This window comes from Pygocentrus nattereri, chromosome 16 (genome assembly GCF_015220715.1).
Source record: "Pygocentrus nattereri isolate fPygNat1 chromosome 16, fPygNat1.pri, whole genome shotgun sequence".
NCBI lineage: Eukaryota > Metazoa > Chordata > Actinopteri > Characiformes > Serrasalmidae > Pygocentrus > Pygocentrus nattereri.
This window is the reverse complement of record NC_051226.1, coordinates 26,887,454-26,909,887: the sequence shown is the minus strand read 5'-3', so window position 1 is coordinate 26,909,887 and position 22,434 is coordinate 26,887,454. Positions and strand designations below refer to the sequence as shown.

Here is a 22,434-nt window from a genome sequence, read left to right as displayed (position 1 = left end):
ACCATTCAACCACCCCATTCAGAAGTCCTCTAGTTTTTGCCATTGTTGCTCACATGTAAGAGAGTAGCTTGGGTTCAAATGTGGACCAAGGCTTTAGAAAGCTGCTTTTTTTCCCTCAGTTCCAACGCTTAGTGACTGTGTCTCTGTTGTTAGCAACATGAACCGTGAAGACCGGAATGTGCTCCGTATGAAAGAAAGAGAAAGGAGAAATCAAGAAATCCAGCAGGGAGGAGAGGCCTTTCCATCCAACTCCCCTCTCTTTCCTGAACCTTATAAAGTTGTAAGTTCCTTATTTTACTTCTTTTCTATTTGTTCTTTAGTTTGTTGAAACTTGGTTTTCTTTATTATATTAATTATTTGCCAGTCGTAATCTTTAGCAAAAGCCTGTTTAAATTCAGCTGCACTGCTCACTTCTTGACAGTCAAAACATTCTGAGGTAAGTAGACTCTAAATGCTGGAGTTGCAGAGTTTTAGTGCACGTCTGTTGCTGACTGACCTAAAATGGCTGTTGGCAAAGCACAAAAAAACCTAGAGCCTTGCACTTGAGATTCAATTTCACCCTCTCTGTAACATACATTCCTTCAGCTAGTCTTGAAGAATGCTATTAACGCTAGTCCCCATTGTCCCTTCAAATTCCTGAATGGCACTTGTCTGTCTTTGCAGACTGGGTACTTCATGACTTTATTTTTTATTTTTCTAAATGCTGACAGTAGATAGTGGTCTAAAATGTGTGTTTGAGATCTACTGTACGTACTTTCTTTTTTTTTTTTTTTTTTTTTGTTGAATAATCAAGCTAGTTAAAATAAATAATACACTCTTACAAATAGAGGCTACAGAATTTTTTTTAAACCAATCAACTGAAAGATTCTTTAAGAAACCAAAAGCAGCTCTTCTATGACAAATAACCCTTTTGGGCACCTTTGGTTTTTTTTTGTTTGTTTTTTTGTGCTTTTTTTTTTGCTTTTTTAAAGTGTAGCAACATGATTTAACTGAAACATGCTCACCTTTCAGTGAAATTAGATATAGTCTCTGGCTACCAGCAGACAGTAAAGAGGATTTTAGCCTTCCCCTAACTAATCTTTTGCTGCTAAGCAGCTTTACACAGAGCTAAGAGCTTGCTTTACCTAGGTGGGGAATTCGTATAAGATTTACCTGGAAGTGCATGTGAACAGGAAAGGGAATAATATGGGAGTAAGAGGGGGTGGGCAATATGGCAAAAGTAGAATATATAATAATGCTTTTCATGATACACATAATTAAAAAAAGACCAAAAGACCCACAGTGGCCCATGTATTATGAAATAATTAATTACATATTAATACTATAAAAATGACAAGTACAATGATTTTTGTTCAGCATGCCACATACTGTTGTGCAGGAAGTCCAGATAACCAGGATCAATTATGGTCTTTTTGTAATGAAACATGGAATTAGTCAGCATTTTTTCACCATATTCACCATATGTTCAATAAAGCACACTAATTCAAAAACTCTTTGAGAGATTGGACGTGCAACAAATGTATTTTTTCTGACATCTAATAAGTTGATACAGACGAAAAATAAATGGTACAGCCACATTTTTAAAAAATTACTGTTAATGAAAATTGATTTGTTGGCACTTATGATTTAAATCTAATTATGCTGTCTTTGTAAAGAAACGTGCTGTTGGTCAGTGTGTAAGTACTGATAATATCGACAGTATACCCAGAAAAGCGTGATCTAACATTTCTAATCATTGTGATAAATTACATTGCTATATCGTAATGCCCACTCTGCTGTGATCGCCTATCAGGATGATAATATTGTCATATTAGCCACCCCTATGGAGTAATGTGGAAATATTATAGCAGTGAAAGAGGAGACATGCTGTGCCCTGTGCAGTGGTAAAATGTGCAGTTGTGAAGTTTAGCAGTTTGGAAAACCCCAACCTTCAACTTATTTATCAGGTTTTGAAACCAGGTTTTCAGATTTAGCATATTTGATGGTGATTTTAGTAGATATGGAGGTGTAAAAGAAGGAGAAAATGTCAAGTGCAGTTGTAAACAGTCTTGTCAGGCCAACCAGAGGCTCCTTTGTGATGTTAGATGCATGTAATTATGGTGTCTGCTTCATTGTATTTTTAAATTAACTCGGTTTCTTAGTGGTCACTGTAAACTATGCATCCTGGTTAGAAAACAACAGAACCGCAGCCTCTTTGGCAATAGAATGATAGTTTTCTCCTATGATCTCATCTTTTTACCCTCCTGGTTTAAGGACATTTCAAAAGATTATTAAATTATACATTAGTGAGATGATGTGGCTGCTTAAGTTAACTAAACTGTTTGAGAGTTTTCTAAGTCAGTGCCATATTTCAGTGTCTCACTTGTGTAATTCTCCATAGCATTTCATTTGCTGCTATGTAATTTGTCCTGAATGCAATTGTTTTCCCTTGGACATTGTCCCAAACATATTAACACAAGAAGAAACATCACATTTCTTCTCTCTCTCTCTCTCTCTCTCTCTCTCTCTCTCTCTCTGCCTCTGCCTCTCTCTCTCTCTCTGCCTCTCTCTCTCTGCAGTCCAAGACAGAAGATAAACTTTCGAGTCGCATCCAGAGCATGCTAGGAAACTACGACGAGATGAAAGAAACCATCGGTGAACCTCCTCTGTCTAAGCTCATGCCCAAAGCCTCCGGCTCTTCCACTTCGGAGGAGAAGTCTATGTACAGTGAAACACGAGGGGGAGGCGGTCAGAGCCAGAGTCAGGGCAACAAATGGACTCCTGTGGGCCCGGCCTCTGGAGCCTCTTCCTCGTCTTCATCCAAGTCCCAGAACCGCTCCAGCTCGGGCATGCAGAGCAGCCACAGCAGTAGCCAACGTAGCGGCTCCGGTGGCAGCAGCCAAAGGCATGAACGTGACTTCAGCAGCAGCAGTAGCAGCAGCAAGAAGTCAAGCAAGCATGAGCACAAGTCACACGCCACCTCCAGCCCAGCTAAGGGCACTTTGAACTCCAGTAGCCACTCGCGCTCGCTAACGGCCGAGCACCACGGTAAGGAGCGCTATCGATCCAAATCGCCCAGAGACCGTGAGGCCAACTGGGACTCTCCTTCTAGGGTGCACTCTTCCTCCTCTTCTTCGTCGTTCCCCAGTGGCCAGCATTCCAGCCAGACTTTCCCTCCCTCGCTCATGTCCAAGCCTGGCTCCATGCTGCAGAAACCCACAGCCTATGTGAGGCCCATGGACGGCCAGGAAACGGCTGAGCCCAAGACCTCCTCCGAATCCTACGGGAGCCAGTCCCACAGCAGCAGCATGGGGGACATGAAGGGCAACGGCAAAGCATCACTCACCAAGCTCAAGATTCCAGCACCAGTAGAGGTTAGGCTTTTTTTGTTGTTGTTGATCAGTCCTCCACAGGTTTGCATCCTTATCATTCATAAGGATTATGAGGTCAAACATTTAATTAATATTTTTAATATACATAAATCATGGAACTCGTTTAGTTGGATTTGTCGCAACACTATGTATAGTGTCCTTGAGAGCCTCAGGGCTAAAACTTTAGCCTAGTTAAAGTTAACCTAGTGGCCTTAACTGATATTTGGTAAGTGTTATGGGGCATTTTGTCAACTAAATGTCTGCATAATGCAAAGGGTTATGATGCAAACAAAGTAGTTCAGAGTGGTTTGCTGTGAAATACTCAGTTTTAGAGGAACTCAGTCATTAGAAGTGTTTAGAGTGGTATTGATAGGAACATCTGAAGAGCTTAAATGCTCTAAATGCTTCCTGTGAGAGTTATTCATGAAATGGTTATAAATATGCTGCCTTGAGACAAAGTGTTGGTCTAAAATGCATGTAAAATATGATGAAAACAAGACAAAATGGTCCCCAATGAAGATTTATTTTTTACATTTTCACCTCAACCCGTTTTCTACAATCACAGTAAAGAAATCAGAATAGTAAGTATCTCTGTAGTGAATCCTCTGTAGTGAATTTCAACAGGGAAGCTTTGGGAATCAGAATTGTTCACAGTGGCAGAGACAAGAACCAGGTTCAATGTCTCTTAGATCTCCCTTACAGAAAGTCATTTCATGAAATGATTATGAATTGACTGCCTGGTGTCTTAGACATTGTTTTATGATTGTTTTTAGGAGGATTTGGTCTAAAATGTTGTTGTTTTTTTTGTTGTTTTTTTGTTTAAATCCATTCATGGAAATTTGCATACAAAATAGTCCCCAGAGAAAACTTTTTCAGATTTACTACTTTTTAACCATCATTAGCATTACATACAAAAACTCAAAAGACAAGTAGACAAGAAGGTTCCTATCACTATTACTGTTAAAAACTTTTACTTAAATTGCACAGTAGTAACCAGAAAGAGGTACATTCAGTTATATAATGAAAGCTGAGGATTGAGCCTTTATGAAGGGCCTCTGGGGTTTATTGCGCTGGGTACTGTTCTCTTTTCTCTTCACTTTATTTGTAAATTCTTTGATGCTTACTGACGGCATTTGATTTGGTAGGGATCCATGACAGGAGACCCAAGCTGCGTTGATGAGATTTTAAAGGTAAATACAGGACTTTGTTCATCTCTGCTCATCAGTAATTAATTTACTAATTTAATTGCTTTACTTTGAGACAGGTTTGTTTTTCCCTTACCAGGTTCTATGGAACTCATCTTTTTTTTTTGTCTCTCTCTCTCTCTTTATCTCTGTCTCTCAGGAAATGACTCAGTCCTGGCCTCCTCCACTTACAGCCATTCATACTCCCTGCAAGACAGAGCCTTCAAAGTTCCCCTTCCCCACTAAGGTCAGACATCGCTGCAGGCATCCAGCACACTGCCTGGACTTTAGAACGACTGCCATATGCTGTCGTCTTTGTATAATTTCTTCATGTACATCACTGTAGCAGGTAATTTTAGAGCACTTAGTGAGCTGTTGCAGTTCTAGGAAAATGACTCATCGTTGTGTCAGCTTGTCTGATCAGGCTCTTGGAGGCTGATGGATGTTAAGTTGCATTACTGTTGTAAAAGACTCTGTAGGGATTGTTTACAATCAGATAATGTACCATAACATGTCTATGCCGTGTCTACTTAGAATTCCTGAATAATATTGCTACTGTTACCATTACTTTTTCTGAGTCTCCACAAAACTGTTTTTTTTTTTTTTTGGTTACAGGATGCCCAGCACACAAGTTTTGGAGGACTCAGTAAGTATTTGGTATTTTCTTTAATGCAGTCCAGCCAAAATACAAGACTGGTCATAGGTCATTTTGTGATATCAAGATAAGATACTTTTTTTATTGCTGTGGTAAGTTATCACTGCTTGGTTAAACTTTTTTTTTCTCACTGGTGCACTGATCTTTCACCATCTTTCACCTCTCAGAAAAATGCATCTCAGGGAAGGGCACATCCACCAGTCAGCAGTCTAAGGCATGCGATGGTGACCAGAACAAGTGAGTTATTCATTTCTGAATCTAGACTAATAAGTGCATATGGTCAAGAGGGTTTCAGTATTATCTGTTTAAGATTCAGACACTAGAGTTTAGACTTGTGGTTTGATGGAAAAACATGAGATTCATGTTATGTACCTGTGCTTCAGCATGCTGCACGATGATCTGAAACTTAGCAGCAGCGAAGACAGTGATGGAGAACAAGACTCTGCCAAAAGGAACCCCTCAGCAAGGTACTAGAGTAGCAGTTCAGCAAGCCACAGGCTTGTATCTATGTGAATGAACACATGAAGTTGCCTATAAAAACTTTTGTGATTCTGCCAAGACATAATTGGTGTCTGAAGTTTTGTTCTTTAGCTCCAGACTTTTTTCAGAACTGTTCCATGAATGTCCCAAAAAATAAAGTCAGCTGCCCTAAAGTGAAAATTCTCCATCCAAAATATAGAACTTTGTTCTTATTTATTTTTCTTTAAAAATTTTTCTCAGTCATATTATGAATTCACAAAAACGATATTTCAGATAGTAAAACATGGAATACACAGAACACATGCACATATGTATTGCACAAATATTGCTTTAAGTCGTCATAATGCAGCTGTGCAGGTGGTTTGGTGTGATATCAGCAAGGAGTCAGACAGTTGGTACTAAATATGGCAGAAGAAAAGCAGCAGTTGATTTTAATGTTTATGCTTTAGAGGAGACTGGGATGTTTGTGTATCTATGTTTTTTTGTTTTTTTTTCAGTCTGTAATTAAGTCATGTCTGATCCCTGCTTGTTCTTTGTTTGTGTGCTGTTGTTTCATTAGTAATAACAGTAATAATAACAGTGAAGTAGCTGAGCGGGAAGACTCCAGCAGTCACAGCGGCTCAGAGAGCAGCTCTGGATCAGAGAGTGAGAGCGAGAGCAGCTCCACTGACAGCGAGACCAATGAACAATCCTGCGTACCCTCACCTGAGGTGAGAAATGCATGTAAACATATTTATAGTGCTTTAAACCTAGTCCATAGTCATAAAAAACCTTCCCCGTAGTCTGTTTCCCACCTCTTATTCCCTCCATTGTTTTATTTCTGGCTTCAGACTTTGCTTCAGAATATGTGTGCGCAGTGCAGAGATAGCAAATGTGTCTTGAAGTCTGTGAACATGGAAGATAATTTTCTAGTTACATTGGCTGACCAGGCACCACTATTTTGTGTCTCAATCAGTTATTTCAAGTTTTGTGTTTTAAAGGAATACCTTCTTATTTTCCCTACCAGCGCGAACAGCCTCCAGCCAACAAGTGGCAATTGGACAACTGGTTGTCAAAGATGGAGGATCGCGAGGCCAACACAGGCCGAGGCTACGGCAGCCAGGGCCCCAAAGACTCCACCCCTACCCCAGGACGGGACCTGCGGGCTCCCCAGAAGGGTTCAGAGAGTGGCCGGGGCCGGCAGAAATCCCCTGCTCAAAGTGAGGGTGGTGGAACCAGCCAGCGGCGATTTGTTGGGAAAAAGCAGCCCAAGAAGCCAGAGAAGCCGCCTGTGGTGGAGGAGCCGAAAGGTGGCCTGAAGGTGGAGAGTGAACCTCCGCCTGAGATTCCACAGCACCGTGCTCGGGCACCCAACAAAGGCCCACGCAAACCTAACATTAGGAAGGATCCCAAATCGTCGTCATCTCCCAGGGCAACACAGGACAAGCGCAAGGCAAAGGCACAAGGCAAGACAGTGCAAAAGTCGCGGGAATTTGTGGACACAGAGTCGTCTTCCTCAGAATCAGAGGGTGAGGAGAGCGCCCCTTCATCCTCACAAACGCCAAAATATGTGCCTGTTTGTGTCTTCTCGCCCATTGAGAACACGGAGCTGTTGTCACCGTTAAGCGATCCAGACGAGAGGCCGCCACCCCCCAGACAGCTTCTGGTGACCATTGACCTGAGCCTCCTGAGTCGAGTGCCCGGCCGACTGTACAAGGACATTGAAGTGAAAGTGGAGAGGGACTCAACTGGAGAAAGCAAGGATTTCCAGAAGCAGTCAGGGGAGAAGGGAGCCAGCAAGGGCAAGAGGAAACATAAGGTAACTGGACTTGAGTTTACATTAAGGGCAACAGATTCAATGCAGTGTTGAAGAAAATGAATGACTGAAATGGTGTAACAAGTGTTGTATCACAAAGATGAACTGAAACCACAAAATATGAAATAATTGAAACAGGAACTTCTAGTTATTGTTTAGAGCCTTGGTGTCAGTTGTTTACAAATTAAAGTTACTGGGAGTGCTGACAATAGAGACAGCTTATGAGTTCAGGGGTTTGTATTGTTTATTGCTCAGTTGCTCTATTTCTAAATGTCACTGCATTGCACAAGGACGTGCCAAACCAGCCAGTGTTGCACAGGCATGACGCACTGGATTTTTCTAGGCCGCAGTTCTACAGAAATGGGCATTTTCCCTTCGAACGCCCTGAATTCAATTCATTGCCTTGCTAATTAGCTGATGAGATGACATAAATGTGGTGAAAACAAAAAAATGAAAGCCGAACAAGTGAACTGATTTTGTCACATTAAAATTGTCAAATCAAATTCACAATTTGTCGAGACCAGTTAGTACTCTTTATAGATAATGTTGATTGGTACTGCTAGCTTTAATTAGTAAAATTAAAATTAGTGACTTTGGTTAAACTGGTGCTTTAGTTGTACATCCCTCTAACTTTAATGATTACATTGGCTTATAGAATGACGATGATGGCGTTAAACCAGATAACAAGAAATCCAGGCAGGAAGAGAAGCCTTCACATCATAAACCAAATAAGGAGTAAGTGCGTCTTTATTTCCTGTTCTAAAATCAGTCACTATAAATGACACCTTCCAAAGTTTTATTTACTACTGTTTTATTTCCTTCACTTCATTTTAAAATCAGTTTTAACAAAATTGAAATGTTACACTTTATTCAATCCTGTATTAATCCAATTTCCATTCTCTGTAGGTCTTCAAAGCGGAGTGTGGACAAGGAGAAAGACCCTGTGCCCTCTCCCTCAATGGCCCTGCAGCGGACGCCAAAGTCGGAACACCAGGGCCGCAAACGTACAGCCAGCCAGTCATCCACCTCGCTGCCAAGCAGTGCCAGCAGCAAAGAAAGTGGCAAGAGCAGCTCCAGCTCCAAGCACCGAAAAGGCGAGGACAAACAAAGCCGCAGCAGCAGGGAAACCAAGGTATGTGTGTCTGTGTGTGTGTGTGTGTGTGTGTGTGTGTGTGTGTGTGTGTGTGTGTGTGTGTGTGTGTGTGTGTGTGTCTTTTCCTTGTTTTTCTGTGATTAACACTGAGTTTATCTGAACATCATGCTTAGCATTGTGGGGCCAGATGTGATAATATTACGGAACTTCACTTCTAGGAATGTCTCATATTAAATTTTTAATGCTGGTTTATGACAAACTGTGACAAAAACATGACAAAAAGGGTACATCCCGTCTAATACATGACCCTAAATTACTTTAGACCCTGCTCTTTTAAGTTAAGTGATACTTTTTAAATCCCACAAACGGGGAAATTCCACGTCCGCATTTAACCCATCCGTGAAGTGAAACACCACATACACACTAGTGAATACACACACACTAGGGGGCAGTGAGCACACTTGCGGTAGGCAGCCCTATCCACGGCACCCGGCGAGCAGTTGGGGGTTAGGTGTCTTGTTCAAGGACCCCTCAGTCACGTACTGTCGGCACTGGGGATCGAACCGGCAACCTTCCAGTCACAGGGCCGGTTCCCTAACCTGTAGCCCATTTCAAAAGCAAAATGTTTTTGTTAGCTAAAAGAACTGTTTTTCCCTTGCATGTTAGTGTCATCTTCTATGCTTTGAAATTCAAACTCAGTTTGTTCCCACCCTAATAAGTATATGTTCCCACCCGCATTGAATTCAGAATTTCTTATGAATGACTTTCTTGTTACAAGTTTATATCTGCCACTGCTAAACTGCATCACACTGGAATTGATCCATTCTCACTTGAGCAATAACATAAATCTTCAAATGTGAATGACCTCTAGAATTACTCTCATGCTCATTTCCCCTTTCCAGGAGAAGATCCCTAAGATGGAGAATCAGCTGGCTGTACCTCCTCTTTCCTCTGACAGTTCAAAGAGATCGAGACTGCTCTTTGAGGACAGGTAATACAAGGCTTCTCTGCGGTTGCATAAACCACTGTGTAAGATACTGCAGAAACAGCCTTTTTTAATAAAAGTCCTTGAGACACATGCTGTGCATGTGCGTGTGTAAGACTGTTGGCTGAATCGTACAGATGCAGTAGACAGCAGCACTTGTTGTTTTGGCTTGGTACTGCAGCACTTGTGGAGAGAAGAAAAATCTTTGTACACTTGTAAAAATAAAGGTGCCACAAAGGCAAACCATTCATTGGTTCTTTTATGATGTGGCACAAAGAACCCTTTCTGGCTCCTTTAATTTCAGTAGTGTATTGGATGTTGCATTATATTTGATGTTACATTGTGTTACGGTGTGTTGCCACATCATTTGTGGTAGTTCTGTGGCTTGAGCATGTACAACCCCAATTCCACTGAAATAGGGACATTGTGTAAAACATAAATAAAACCAGAATGCGATGATTTGCAAATCCTTTTCAACCTACATTCAATTTAATACACTACAAAGACAAGATATTTAATGTTCAAACGGATAAACTTTATTGTTTTTTGCAAATATTCACTCATTGTGAATTTGATGCCTGCAACACGTTCCAAAGAAGTTGGGACAGGGGCAACAAAAGACTGGGAAAGTTGAGGAATGCTCAAAAAACACCTGTTTAGAACATTCCACAGGTGAACAGTTTAATTGGAAACAGGTGAGTGTCATGATTGGGTATAAAGGGAGCATCCCTGTAAGGCTCAGTCGTTCACAAGTAAGGATGCGGCGAGGTTCACCACTTTGTGAACAACTGTGTGAGTAAATAGTCCAACAGTTTAAGAACAACGTTTCTCAACGTGTAATTGCAAGGAATTTAGGGATTTCATCATCTACAGTCCATAATATCATCAAAAGATTCAGAGAATCTGGAGAAATCTCTGCAAGTAAGCAGCAAGGCAGAAAACCAACATTGAATGCCCGTGAACTTCGATCCCTCAGGCAGCACTGCATTAAAAACCAACATCATTCTGTAACGGATATTAACCACATGGGCTCAGGAACGCTTCAGAAAACCATTGTCAGTGAACGCAGTTTGTCGCTCCATCTACAAGTGCAAGTTAAAACTCTGCCATGCAAAGCGAAAGCCATAATCAACAACACCCAGAAACACTGCCGGCTTCTCTGGGCCCGAGCTCATCTGAGATGCATCTGACGCAAAGTGGAAAAGTGTCCTGTGGTCTGACGATTCCACATTTCAAATTGTTTTTGGAAATCATGGACGTCGTGTCCTCCGGGCCTCCGGGAACGTGTTGCAGGCATCAAATTCAAAATGAGTGAATATTTGCAAAAAACAAAGTTTATCCGTTTGAACATTAAATATCTTGCCTTTGTAGTGTATTCAATTGAATATAGGTTGAAAAGGATTTGCAAATAATCATATTCTGTTTTTGTTCTGTCATATACTGTTTTACACAACGTCCCAGCTTCATTGGAATTGGGGTTGTATGTACAGCTGCAACTGCAAGAGATGATGAAATTGCAAATGCAGTTAGCAGCAGGGCTCTTAACCAGTTCAACAGATAACACAAAAGTTTTGTTAAGAACAAAAATGCAGCTGAAAACAACCATCCTTAGCTGTCTGGTAACAGTAACATTGTTCTTTGTTATATAATTTCTGTGTCATGTATATGGTATTTTATGTGCTATAGGCTATAGATTCTGTCACTAATCCCAACCAATAGGTAGACAATAGCCATGAATGTCCTCTGTGCTTTTCTGTACACTCTCATATGATTGTATCATATGTCGTGTATCATATCATGTGTCATGGTGCGAGAAACTGTTTGGTCAGCTACCATTTCTTTGCGATTTAAACAGGGAATTTGTTGACAATGTGTAACTTTTAGGAAAACACTAATATTTTAGTTCCAGTAGTGTGCATTCCACATAAAAGTAGCTAACATAAAAACCTCTGGTACATTTCATAGCAGTACAACTTACTGATTAACAAACAGTACAATTCTATGGCTTGTGTATTTGTGTTTTCTATACAATCAATACAAACACAACTACCAAGTCTAATAGCTTTCCAGACCTGCTATAGGCAATTAATGTATAATTAAATCTAGCACACAGCAATTGGACCTTCTTAGTCACTTCATAGCCTTCATAGTTGGATGATGCTGGTAACTTAAAATGCCTCGCACATTTGTTTGGCATTTTCAGGGTCCACTCTGCCGACCATTACCTCCAAGAGGCTAAGAAGCTGAAACACAATGCAGATGCTCTGGTAAGAACATGTTTATCCCTTACGCAAATCGCCACCTGTTGCTGTTAGGTAATCCACATTTCTGCTACTTCTGACTTTCTCTTGAGTAAGGAGCTAAACAGAGGAGCTTTCTTCACTCTAACCTAAGGCTTTTGTGTGATATTGTCATCAGTGCTGACAGGTGTGATGCTTTCTTTGTTTTTTCCTATTTGAAAAATAAGTACACTGAAGAAATATTAATTACTCTAGAGAATCTATAACTGCTTTTGCTCTGTGTTTAGAAACTTGTGAGCAGTTATGTATTTCTAGTTAATGTTTTTTCTTGATTCATATGACAAGCCAAATACAGTACTGTCCAAAAAATATACCATTCTTCATTTATCTAATTTCCAATCAGATTGGCCATTAAATAGAAGTTTCATTTTTTGGGGTCAGCAAAAAAAAAAGTTTAGCAGATATTTAAACAGAAGCCTCAACAACTAAATATAATATGAAGTTTCTGATTATTTAGTGTGTTCGCTCTTATTACTACAGCTTACATTCTTTTCAGGAGACTTGCTTTAATTTTTTCAAGGGGATATTTTCCACTCCAAAGTTTAGTCTTAGAAGTTGGTTGTATGTTCTGCTTCTCGCAAATCCATCTTGTGATTAATGGAAGTTTTGCCTGGAAATTAAAAAGTTAAATTTGCCATGATATATGCATACATCATTCTGCTGTTTTGGAGTGCTTGCTTGCTCTGGATTCTTTGCTCATTTATTCTTGTAAACCAAGAGTCAGGACACTTGTCCAAATATGTTACCATTCTGCTTTACAGATGGACAGGTTTGAAAAGGCTGTTTATTACCTTGATGCTGTGGTCTCCTTTATTGAATGTGGCAATGCCTTGGAGAAAAGCGCCCAGGAAGCCAAGTCTCCTTTCCCCATGTATGCTGAAACTGTGGAACTCATTAAGTAAGGGCTTTTTCTTTTTTTAAATTTTTCCTCCCCCATTTTTTTCTAGCACTGTGAGAGAGGGAGTGAGTGTGAGAGAGGGAGTGAGTGTGAGAGAGAGAGGGAGTGAGTGTGAGAGAGAGAGGGAGTGTGTGTGAGAGAGAGAAGGAGTGTGAGTGTGTGAGAGAGAGAAGGAGTGTGAGTGTGTGAGAGAGAGAGAAGGAGTGTGAGTGTGTGTGAGAGAGAGAAGGAGTGTGAGTGTGTGTGAGAGAGAGAAGGAGTGTGAGTGTGTGTGAGAGAGAGAAGGAGTGTGAGTGTGTGTGAGAGAGAGAAGGAGTGTGAGTGTGTGTGAGAGAGAGAAGGAGTGTGAGTGTGTGTGAGAGAGAGAAGGAGTGTGAGTGTGTGTGAGAGAGAGAAGGAGTGTGAGTGTGTGAGAGAGAGAAGGAGTGTGAGTGTGTGTGAGAGAGAAGGAGTGTGAGTGTGTGTGAGAGAGAAGGAGTGTGAGTGTGTGTGAGAGAGAAGGAGTGTGAGTGTGTGTGTGTGTGAGAGAGAAGGAGTGTGAGTGTGTGTGAGAGAGAAGGAGTGTGAGTGTGTGTGAGAGAAGGAGTGTGAGTGTGTGTGAGAGAGAGAAGGAGTGTGAGTGTGTGTGAGAGAGAGAAGGAGTGTGAGTGTGTGTGAGAGAGAAGGAGTGTGAGTGTGTGTGTGAGAGAGAGAAGGAGTGTGAGTGTGTGTGAGAGAGAGAAGGAGTGTGAGTGTGTGTGAGAGAGAGAAGGAGTGTGAGTGTGTGTGAGAGAGAGAAGGAGTGTGTGTGTGTGTGAGAGAGAAGGAGTGTGAGTGTGTGTGAGAGAGAAGGAGTGTGAGTGTGTGTGAGAGAGAAGGAGTGTGAGTGTGTGTGAGAGAGAAGGAGTGTGAGTGTGTGAGAGAGAGAAGGAGTGTGAGTGTGTGTGAGAGAGAGAGAGGAGTGTGAGTGTGTGTGAGAGAGAGAAGGAGTGTGTGTGAGAGAGAGAAGGAGTGTGTGTGAGTGTGAGAGAGAGAAGGAGTGTGTGTGTGTGTGTGAGAGAGAAGGAGTGTGAGTGTGTGTGAGAGAGAAGGAGTGTGAGTGTGTGTGAGAGAGAAGGAGTGTGAGTGTGTGTGAGAGAGAAGGAGTGTGAGTGTGTGAGAGAGAGAAGGAGTGTGAGTGTGTGTGAGAGAGAGAGAGGAGTGTGAGTGTGTGTGAGAGAGAAGGAGTGTGAGTGTGTGTGAGAGAGAGAGAGGAGTGTGAGTGTGTGTGAGAGAGAGAAGGAGTGTGTGTGAGAGAGAGAAGGAGTGTGTGTGAGTGTGAGAGAGAGAAGGAGTGTGAGTGTGTGTGAGAGAGAGAAGGAGTGTGAGTGTGTGTGAGAGAGAGAAGGAGTGTGAGTGTGTGAGAGAGAGAAGGAGTGTGAGTGTGTGTGAGAGAGAAGGAGTGTGAGTGTGTGTGAGAGAGAAGGAGTGTGAGTGTGTGTGTGTGTGAGAGAGAAGGAGTGTGAGTGTGTGTGAGAGAGAAGGAGTGTGAGTGTGTGTGAGAGAAGGAGTGTGAGTGTGTGTGAGAGAGAGAAGGAGTGTGAGTGTGTGTGAGAGAGAGAAGGAGTGTGAGTGTGTGTGAGAGAGAAGGAGTGTGAGTGTGTGTGTGAGAGAGAGAAGGAGTGTGAGTGTGTGTGAGAGAGAAGGAGTGTGAGTGTGTGTGAGAGAGAAGGAGTGTGAGTGTGTGAGAGAGAGAAGGAGTGTGAGTGTGTGTGAGAGAGAGAGAGGAGTGTGAGTGTGTGTGAGAGAGAAGGAGTGTGAGTGTGTGTGAGAGAGAAGGAGTGTGAGTGTGTGTGAGAGAGAAGGAGTGTGAGTGTGTGAGAGAGAGAAGGAGTGTGAGTGTGTGTGAGAGAGAGAGAGGAGTGTGAGTGTGTGTGAGAGAGAAGGAGTGTGAGTGTGTGTGAGAGAGAGAGAGGAGTGTGAGTGTGTGTGAGAGAGAGAAGGAGTGTGTGTGAGAGAGAGAAGGAGTGTGTGTGAGTGTGAGAGAGAGAAGGAGTGTGAGTGTGTGTGAGAGAGAGAAGGAGTGTGAGTGTGTGTGAGAGAGAGAAGGAGTGTGAGTGTGTGAGAGAGAGAAGGAGTGTGAGTGTGTGTGAGAGAGAAGGAGTGTGAGTGTGTGTGAGAGAGAAGGAGTGTGAGTGTGTGTGTGTGTGAGAGAGAAGGAGTGTGAGTGTGTGTGAGAGAGAAGGAGTGTGAGTGTGTGTGAGAGAAGGAGTGTGAGTGTGTGTGAGAGAGAGAAGGAGTGTGAGTGTGTGTGAGAGAGAGAAGGAGTGTGAGTGTGTGTGAGAGAGAAGGAGTGTGAGTGTGTGTGTGAGAGAGAGAAGGAGTGTGAGTGTGTGTGAGAGAGAGAAGGAGTGTGAGTGTGTGTGAGAGAGAGAAGGAGTGTGAGTGTGTGTGAGAGAGAGAAGGAGTGTGTGTGTGTGTGAGAGAGAAGGAGTGTGAGTGTGTGTGAGAGAGAAGGAGTGTGAGTGTGTGTGAGAGAGAAGGAGTGTGAGTGTGTGTGAGAGAGAAGGAGTGTGAGTGTGTGTGAGAGAGAAGGAGTGTGAGTGTGTGAGAGAGAGAAGGAGTGTGAGTGTGTGTGAGAGAGAGAGAGGAGTGTGAGTGTGTGTGAGAGAGAGAAGGAGTGTGTGTGAGAGAGAGAAGGAGTGTGTGTGAGTGTGAGAGAGAGAAGGAGTGTGTGTGTGTGTGTGAGAGAGAAGGAGTGTGAGTGTGTGTGAGAGAGAAGGAGTGTGAGTGTGTGTGAGAGAGAAGGAGTGTGAGTGTGTGTGAGAGAGAAGGAGTGTGAGTGTGTGAGAGAGAGAAGGAGTGTGAGTGTGTGTGAGAGAGAGAGAGGAGTGTGAGTGTGTGAGAGAGAGAAGGAGTGTGAGTGTGTGTGAGAGAGAGAGAGGAGTGTGAGTGTGTGTACACATTTTGGTTGTGATTTCATCTACAACCTCTAGGTGCCCTCTTTACACCATGTGATGTGTAGGAATGTTAATCTTCTGCTAAGGGAAGTCAGCATATCCTGTTTTCTCACGTGTGTGTGCGTGTGTGTGTGTGTGTGTGTGTGTGTGTGTATGTGTGTGTATTATTTTAGGTACACTATGAAATTAAAGAGCTATATGGCACCAGACGCTACCTCAGCAGACAAAAGGCTAGCCGTACTGTGGTAGGTGGACAGAACACTGATTGTACATTTTTATTTTCAATATGATTGCTTTACAGCCAAATTCAGCCTTTTTTATAACCTGAAGGTTCACTCTGTTTGGGTGAAATTAACTTCTGTTAACCAAAGTTGAAATCTAGATAACACTGATATATTTTTTTTTTCACTAGATTTTTCTGAGAACCATCTGTTTAGTTCCTTTCAGTTAATGAAAAATATGAGTTATTAACTGAACCCTGTGTTTGTACAGCCTAAGGTGTCAGTCTCTCCTCTACCTGAGACTTTTCAAACTGAGGAAGGAAAGTGCACTGAAGTATTCAAAGACGCTCACTGAACATTTGAAGGTAAGTATAAATTGCACTCTCAGGAGAAATGTGCAGTTAATATTTGGGGATTTTCTTAAGGTAAACAGGTCCTTAAAGGACAAGGAGCAACAGACAGCTCAGAGTAATTCATTTTCAGAAAGAATAAATGATTATGTGCAGTGATTGAAATTGTGTAATTTTCTGTTTCAGAATTCATTAAGTAATACTCAAGCTCCATCTCCTGGAATGGGAAAGTAAGAATTTTTTTCTTTCTCCAATGTGTAGAGACCCAAGTGTTTTAGTCTTCTGAAAGACTTTCAAATAGCAAGGCATTACTGATTTTGTGCTGATCTAAACGACAAATTGGTCAGTTAAATATTTTCATTCATTTCTTACTAGTCTTGCCTGTATTTATTTATTTTTTTTTAAATCTTGAAAGCCTCCTGGTCAGTTTTTCTTCTACATTTTTATAGCGTCTTAATATCTAATCACTTAAGTACCTGTAATCTGATTATTCTATTTTCCTTTTACTGTAAACGATTAGTTACCTTTTCTCTAGGTTTAAGTATACAATCCTATTACTTTCTAACCCTGATGATACAGTAGATCACATTGTATATCGTTACTGACTTGTAAGTAATGTTACAGTTATGTAACATCAGTCCTGCTGTCACGTGCACACACGCAAAAAAACACTGCTCTCTATATATATATATAATATTTTGATGAGGGAGGAAGTGTCACAGATTCATAAACAGAACTCTAATGCTGTTCTATTTCATCTTTGGGAAGTATAACAGTGCAGTGTTGTCATTGTCAGTTGGCCTTTAATCTGCTTTCTCTACCTCTATCCAGTAAAGCTGCCGGTATGCCGTCCCCAGTATCTCCTAAGCTGTCTCCCGGCAGTGCCGGCAGCTACTCCTCTAGCAGCTCCAGCCAGAGTGGAAGCTCCTCCGTAACCATCCCGCAGCGCATCCATCAGATGGCCGCCAGCTACGTGCAAGTCACCTCAAATTTCCTCTACGCTACTGAAGTATGGGACCAGGCTGAGCAGCTGGCCAAAGAGCAAAGAGGTAGGATGACCTAAATTAGAGTGAGTGGAATTTTGAACCGGACTTCACGTGATGTCACGTTACCCCAACATATCACCAAATACTGTGGTGACTTTTAATATGATAGACACTTAATACCATTCATTTAAACTTTTACTTAGCTGAAGTCCAGGGGGATCCACGTGAGGTGGGAGCCAGGTCGTTGATACCTGTAAAAGGGAAAAACGTAAGATTAAATACAGCTAGCTCAACAACTAAAACATGCATGTGTAAGGAAAGAAATGGCTGTTGCATTTCTGTAAGCAATTTAATGTGTGGATTGTTTATTCCATTGTCATCCCAGACTGGCTAATGGTGTGACCCAGAATTAAGGTGGGCGGGGCTACCAGTTTAAAAGGGAAGGGGGGCAATGGAGAAGGGAGAGAAGGATGTTTTAAGGAAGGTCTGTGTGGCTTTGCAGCCTCAGACCCTAAGTCACAGAATTGTTTTAGTTCTGTAGGTGACAAATGGCAGCCGGATGCTGATTGCGGAATCAGTGGGTTCATTTGATTATAGCTGTGTTTTTATTTTATTTTATTTTCTTTCCTTGCGAGTGTAAATACTTTGGTATGTAGAACTAAAATAAAACTGCAGAGCACTGTTAAATTGAGTTCTGTTGTCCAAGATCGTTGAATGGTGAGCCTCCAGACCACTCATTGACCACAGCACCATCAAAATGGCGACCACACTTACCACACCTCACTTTAGCAGAAGCATTCTTGGTATTGTTGGACGAGTACCAGAAAGCACATTTCCACAAAGAAAGCTTACAATTTGTTTCATTCTATTTGTTTCATTCTGTTTTGAACTGTTCTGTCAAAACAAGTTGAAGATATACGTGTGCTACTATTTATTATGATATGGATATAAAATACATTATCAGTCAATACCTTTAAGTAAGTATCACACTGGTAATACCACGGTAAACTGATTTAGGTACTATATCAGCGCTAGGAGGTAAAGTAGGGTGAATGCAGACCAGTCTAATAAGGACTGTCCGACCCAACCCTGACAGATTATTTGACAGATTATTTGACAGTTATTATATCTGAACCTGTCCAATACCTTGATAAGAATAAACAATGTTCCGTTTGTGTCAAAAAAGATTTTGCCTTACTCACTTTCCGTTTTTCTTGTTTTTGTCTTTTTAAAGAGTTCTTCACCGAGCTGGACAAGGTGATGGGCCCTCTGATCTTCAACACCAGCAGCATGACTGAACTGGTGCGTTACACGCGGCAGGGCCTCCACTGGCTACGGCTTGACGCAAAGCTCTCCTCATAAAGGCCTCACGTCCCCTCCCTCCCTCTCTCCCTCAAGCCTACTGGCCATGTTCCCCATCCGTGCTCCTGTACACCTACACAACACTCTCAAACTTAATCTGCCTCAGACATATCTGTGACACTGTGTCCATTTTCTACACCAGCTTGCCAAAAAAAAAAACAAAACAACACTGAGCTATTTGGAACGCCGTACCCCCCTCCTCGACGCTTATAAATATTCATGAGCGGGAAGGCAACCAAGTGCACATTTATCAAATGGACATTCTTAGGCTGCGTTAATCCTGTCCGCATCATTGAAAAGCCATTTTTTGTTGGTTTTCTAACTTGGCCTCAGTTTTGTTTTTTTTTTTGTTTTTTTCCTCTTACAGCTGTGAACAACCATGAACAATACTTTTGGACTTTTATGGCTTTTTTTTTTTTTTTTTTTTTTTAACCAAAGTACCTCCCTTTAACCAAAGGTGCTTTAAAAACAAAGGGGTTGTCCTTTTATCTTTTTTGTGCCTTGTATATGATATACAGGAAACTAGGAGATACAGTATCTTGTTTGTCCACAGGGGTTGGTCCTGGAACTAGGTTGTGACTTTGTACGAGGAGCGTGTGCCACAGGGTGAGGCTGGGGAATGCTGATGGACGTTAACAGTGATTCGAGAAAGCATTCCATTCGATGTACAGAACACAGTGTGGCTATGCCACATCGTAAAGAGACATCATTGCATGCACAAAATGTCATTTGTCTTCGCAGGCGCCAGGCCAGCCGATCATCAGGGTTTGGTGTGGCGGCCATCTTTAATGGTTCAACGTTGACACTGAACATGTCTGCATTTTTGTTTTTATTTATTTAATATAACGGCATCACCTTGTTGACCAATAGGACCTAAAACGTCATATCAAACTTTTTTTTTTTAATTCCCCCAGCCAGTTTGTCCAATGTTCCTCCAACTTTTCTGTAGTTTGTTGGTCATTTTCCAGATCATGAGTTTATCATTGAGCCTAACACAGTCGTTATCTTGTTCTCTCTGGCCAAGGCTTTTAGACTTTTTAGGGGACTCTCTTTAGCCATAGCTTTTATCTTCCTAAGCACAGGACTATTTTATGACTGCCGCTTAAGTACCTGGCCCAATATATATTTTATTTAGATACAGAAAATTAGCTTTGTTCAAAGTTGCATTTACACTCGCAGTTTTATTTTATTTTGGCTTGAGTACAGGGTTGTAATATGAGATATTGTATTTCTATTGTATATGAAAATGTCATATTTAAATATTTAATGTTGTTCTTGAGGTTCCCTTTATAGGTTCATAGTCATTTGTGTACTACAAATCATTTAAAGGAAAGAAGTCATCTAAGGAATATATTTATGATACTATTGAAATTTACAGTTTATATATACAATGCGCAGTATACTTGCAGATTAAGTTGTTTTAGTGCCCAGAAGAAATCGTATTGTACCATAGCGGTCTCATTTTGTCCAAAGTGTTTGCAGTAAGTGGGGCATCATAGACTAAAAGTGAAATATTATAAACCACTTTTGATGGTACAGTAATAGCGACAAAAGAAATGGATTCACATCTTATAAGATTGCAGTTCCTTGGTTCAGTCCGCAGTGTATTAAATGCTGGAAATCTACCATTTCTTGCACTAGAAACTTTTTTTATTTCATTGGCTCCCTGTTTTTTCTGTAGGGACAAACTGTTATTTCTTCTTGCACTCGTTCAGAGTAGAGTAAGAAATCTGTCTATGCAGATTTTTTTTTTGTTTGTTTCCTTTAACAGTCCTCACAACTAGCATGGGCAGTAGTTCAACAGCCAGTAAATTCAATGTCGTTTTATGTGTAACATCCACAAAGTATTGCACATTGACTTTAACTTTGGGTTTGGTTATGTTAAGGTAAATTCTTAAGGTAGTTTCTTCATATATATTTTATAAAGGGACAATTCTTAACAGATATTCTACGTTTGCCTCTTGTTTGTTGCACATGTGCTGAAAGTGCTTACTGCTTGGTCTAGATGGTAAATGACCTGAAGAATCCATGGTAATTTATAGCTGGATTTGGTGGTTCAGTTCACTTGCATTACTTACTTTAAGCATATTAGTAACATGCGTTGAGGCAAATATGGACTGTTATTGAAATGACCCTCTTTTTTCTTGTTATTTTCATAGAGATTGTAGACCATTACTCAGAGCCCATTGATCATACAGAGGCAGGGTTTTGTTGCTTGCATAATTATTGACTTATGCACTACTTTGATTTAAGTAGAGGTTCCAGGGTGAGAATAACTACAGGTGATTGATTCGTCACAGAAATATTCCTACGGCCTTCTCACCACACTTTATTTTATTATGTCCTTGGCATATTTTTTTTTTAGTATTATTTCTACCTTTTTTTTCTTACTGTATTTCACAGGACTGCTTTTAGATGAGTTTTATTTCCAGATGAAAATCAATGAATAATTCTCTTATTATAACTATAAACCAGGGTAAGACAAAAAAACTTTTTTCTGACATCCTATACAAAAGCAAAACACTTGCATGTTTCTATTTAAATACTACACTGTACAAATGTACATAATGTCTTTTAGGGTAAATTTTTATGGCAGTTTAACATTTGTATTAAGTTGTAAATAGAATGTGAATATTTTACGCCTTTTTCTTTTTCATTACCGAACTTTTCATTTCTGTATGTCACTGTGTGTTTTCATTTGTTTCCTTTCTTGTCACATCCATTACTGTACTACTCTGTTTTCTACAACCACATCACTGCGTGTTTTATCATTCAGATTCTTAGAAATGCTTAGTATGTTTTATGTACTATACGATGGAGTCGTCATTCGGTTGATATTCTTAGTCCGTTTCAATTCTGTCTAAATGAGATGTTGGCAGTTGACCCTAAGGAGGGGGCTGCTGTAGCCTGTGTTCTTCTGAGCTGTTTCTGTATGTTGAACTGGTCTCAATGTGTATATGTTGTACCCATTTTATGATTCTCAAAAGGCAGATTATCTTGGCGCAGACAGTTCAGTATAATCAAAATCAAGTTTAGTTTTTAAAGTATTAAGAAGAGATTGAAAAGTTTTTACATATATATTATGGATGCAATATGATTTATGATTTAAAGGTACTCTCATGAGCCTCGATTATCCTAACTTGTAATTTAAAAACATTTTTTTGTGAAGTGAGTATTACTGGATACTAATGGGTTTTACGAGTCTGTTGCGAATATTCTTTGTATTTTGCTGTATTGAGAATAAAATATATGATCATTGAAGGTCCTGTTTTTTTTTTTTTTTTTTGTTTTTTTAACCTCAAAGTATTAAAATGGTATCTTTTCATAGTATTTGTCACATATTCCATCTTAAAGCTGTTATTATAGCCACAAACTTCCATTCATTGTATATCTGTGGCTTTTTATGAATTTGACAAGGGCTAGGCCTCAAAATTTACTTCAACCAAGGGCCTAATCCCATTTCACCCCTTGCCCCTACCACTTAGCCCGTAGCCCTCCATTTTCACGTTCAAGAGTTGGAGTGTCCCAATTTTTGTGGGTTTTTTTTTTTTTAGAGGTACACTCCTGAGTGAGGTACATGGAAAAAGTGCAGATTTGATTGCAAATGATGAATCAGCAACAGTGCATGAAATCAAGCGCTGCCCTATCGGTACTTCATTTACAAATCATTTACATGAAGCACGCCCTAATTCATGTGTGACGCGTGTGCCGGTAGGGAGCCTATAAAACGGCAGCATTCAGCGGCTTGTGAGCCAATGGCTGTTCTCATAGGTGGAGTCTGCAGTTGAGCAGAGATGGCACTGCAGCCCCCAACTTACGTTTTCTTTTTTTACCTATCTGCATGTAATATACGTACA

The 22,434-nt window shown here is 40.9% G+C and overlaps 1 protein-coding gene across 3 annotated transcripts in view; it reads left to right on the top strand.

Moving 5' to 3' along the window:
• Positions 1–21,838, top strand: part of aff4 (AF4/FMR2 family, member 4) — a 31,469-nt gene extending 9,631 nt beyond the window's left edge. For 2 of the 3 annotated variants that reach the window (XM_017701131.2, XM_017701130.2), the window contains exons 2-20: positions 154–280; positions 2,559–3,353; positions 4,496–4,540; positions 4,695–4,781; positions 5,150–5,180; positions 5,357–5,426; positions 5,573–5,656; positions 6,229–6,379; positions 6,676–7,467; positions 8,120–8,199; positions 8,371–8,596; positions 9,460–9,548; positions 11,746–11,809; positions 12,604–12,740; positions 15,832–15,903; positions 16,151–16,244; positions 16,416–16,459; positions 17,061–17,278; positions 18,450–21,838. In XM_017701131.2, coding sequence (XP_017556620.1) covers positions 158–280; positions 2,559–3,353; positions 4,496–4,540; positions 4,695–4,781; positions 5,150–5,180; positions 5,357–5,426; positions 5,573–5,656; positions 6,229–6,379; positions 6,676–7,467; positions 8,120–8,199; positions 8,371–8,596; positions 9,460–9,548; positions 11,746–11,809; positions 12,604–12,740; positions 15,832–15,903; positions 16,151–16,244; positions 16,416–16,459; positions 17,061–17,278; positions 18,450–18,577 — 3,330 coding nt within the window. In that variant the 5' untranslated portion in view covers positions 154–157 and the 3' untranslated portion in view covers positions 18,578–21,838. The remainder of the gene's footprint in view (positions 1–153; positions 281–2,558; positions 3,354–4,495; positions 4,541–4,694; positions 4,782–5,149; positions 5,181–5,356; positions 5,427–5,572; positions 5,657–6,228; positions 6,380–6,675; positions 7,468–8,119; positions 8,200–8,370; positions 8,597–9,459; positions 9,549–11,745; positions 11,810–12,603; positions 12,741–15,831; positions 15,904–16,150; positions 16,245–16,415; positions 16,460–17,060; positions 17,279–18,449) is intronic. The other variant, XM_017701132.2, reaches the window with a different exon arrangement.
• The last annotated feature ends 596 nt before the right edge of the window (positions 21,839–22,434 follow it).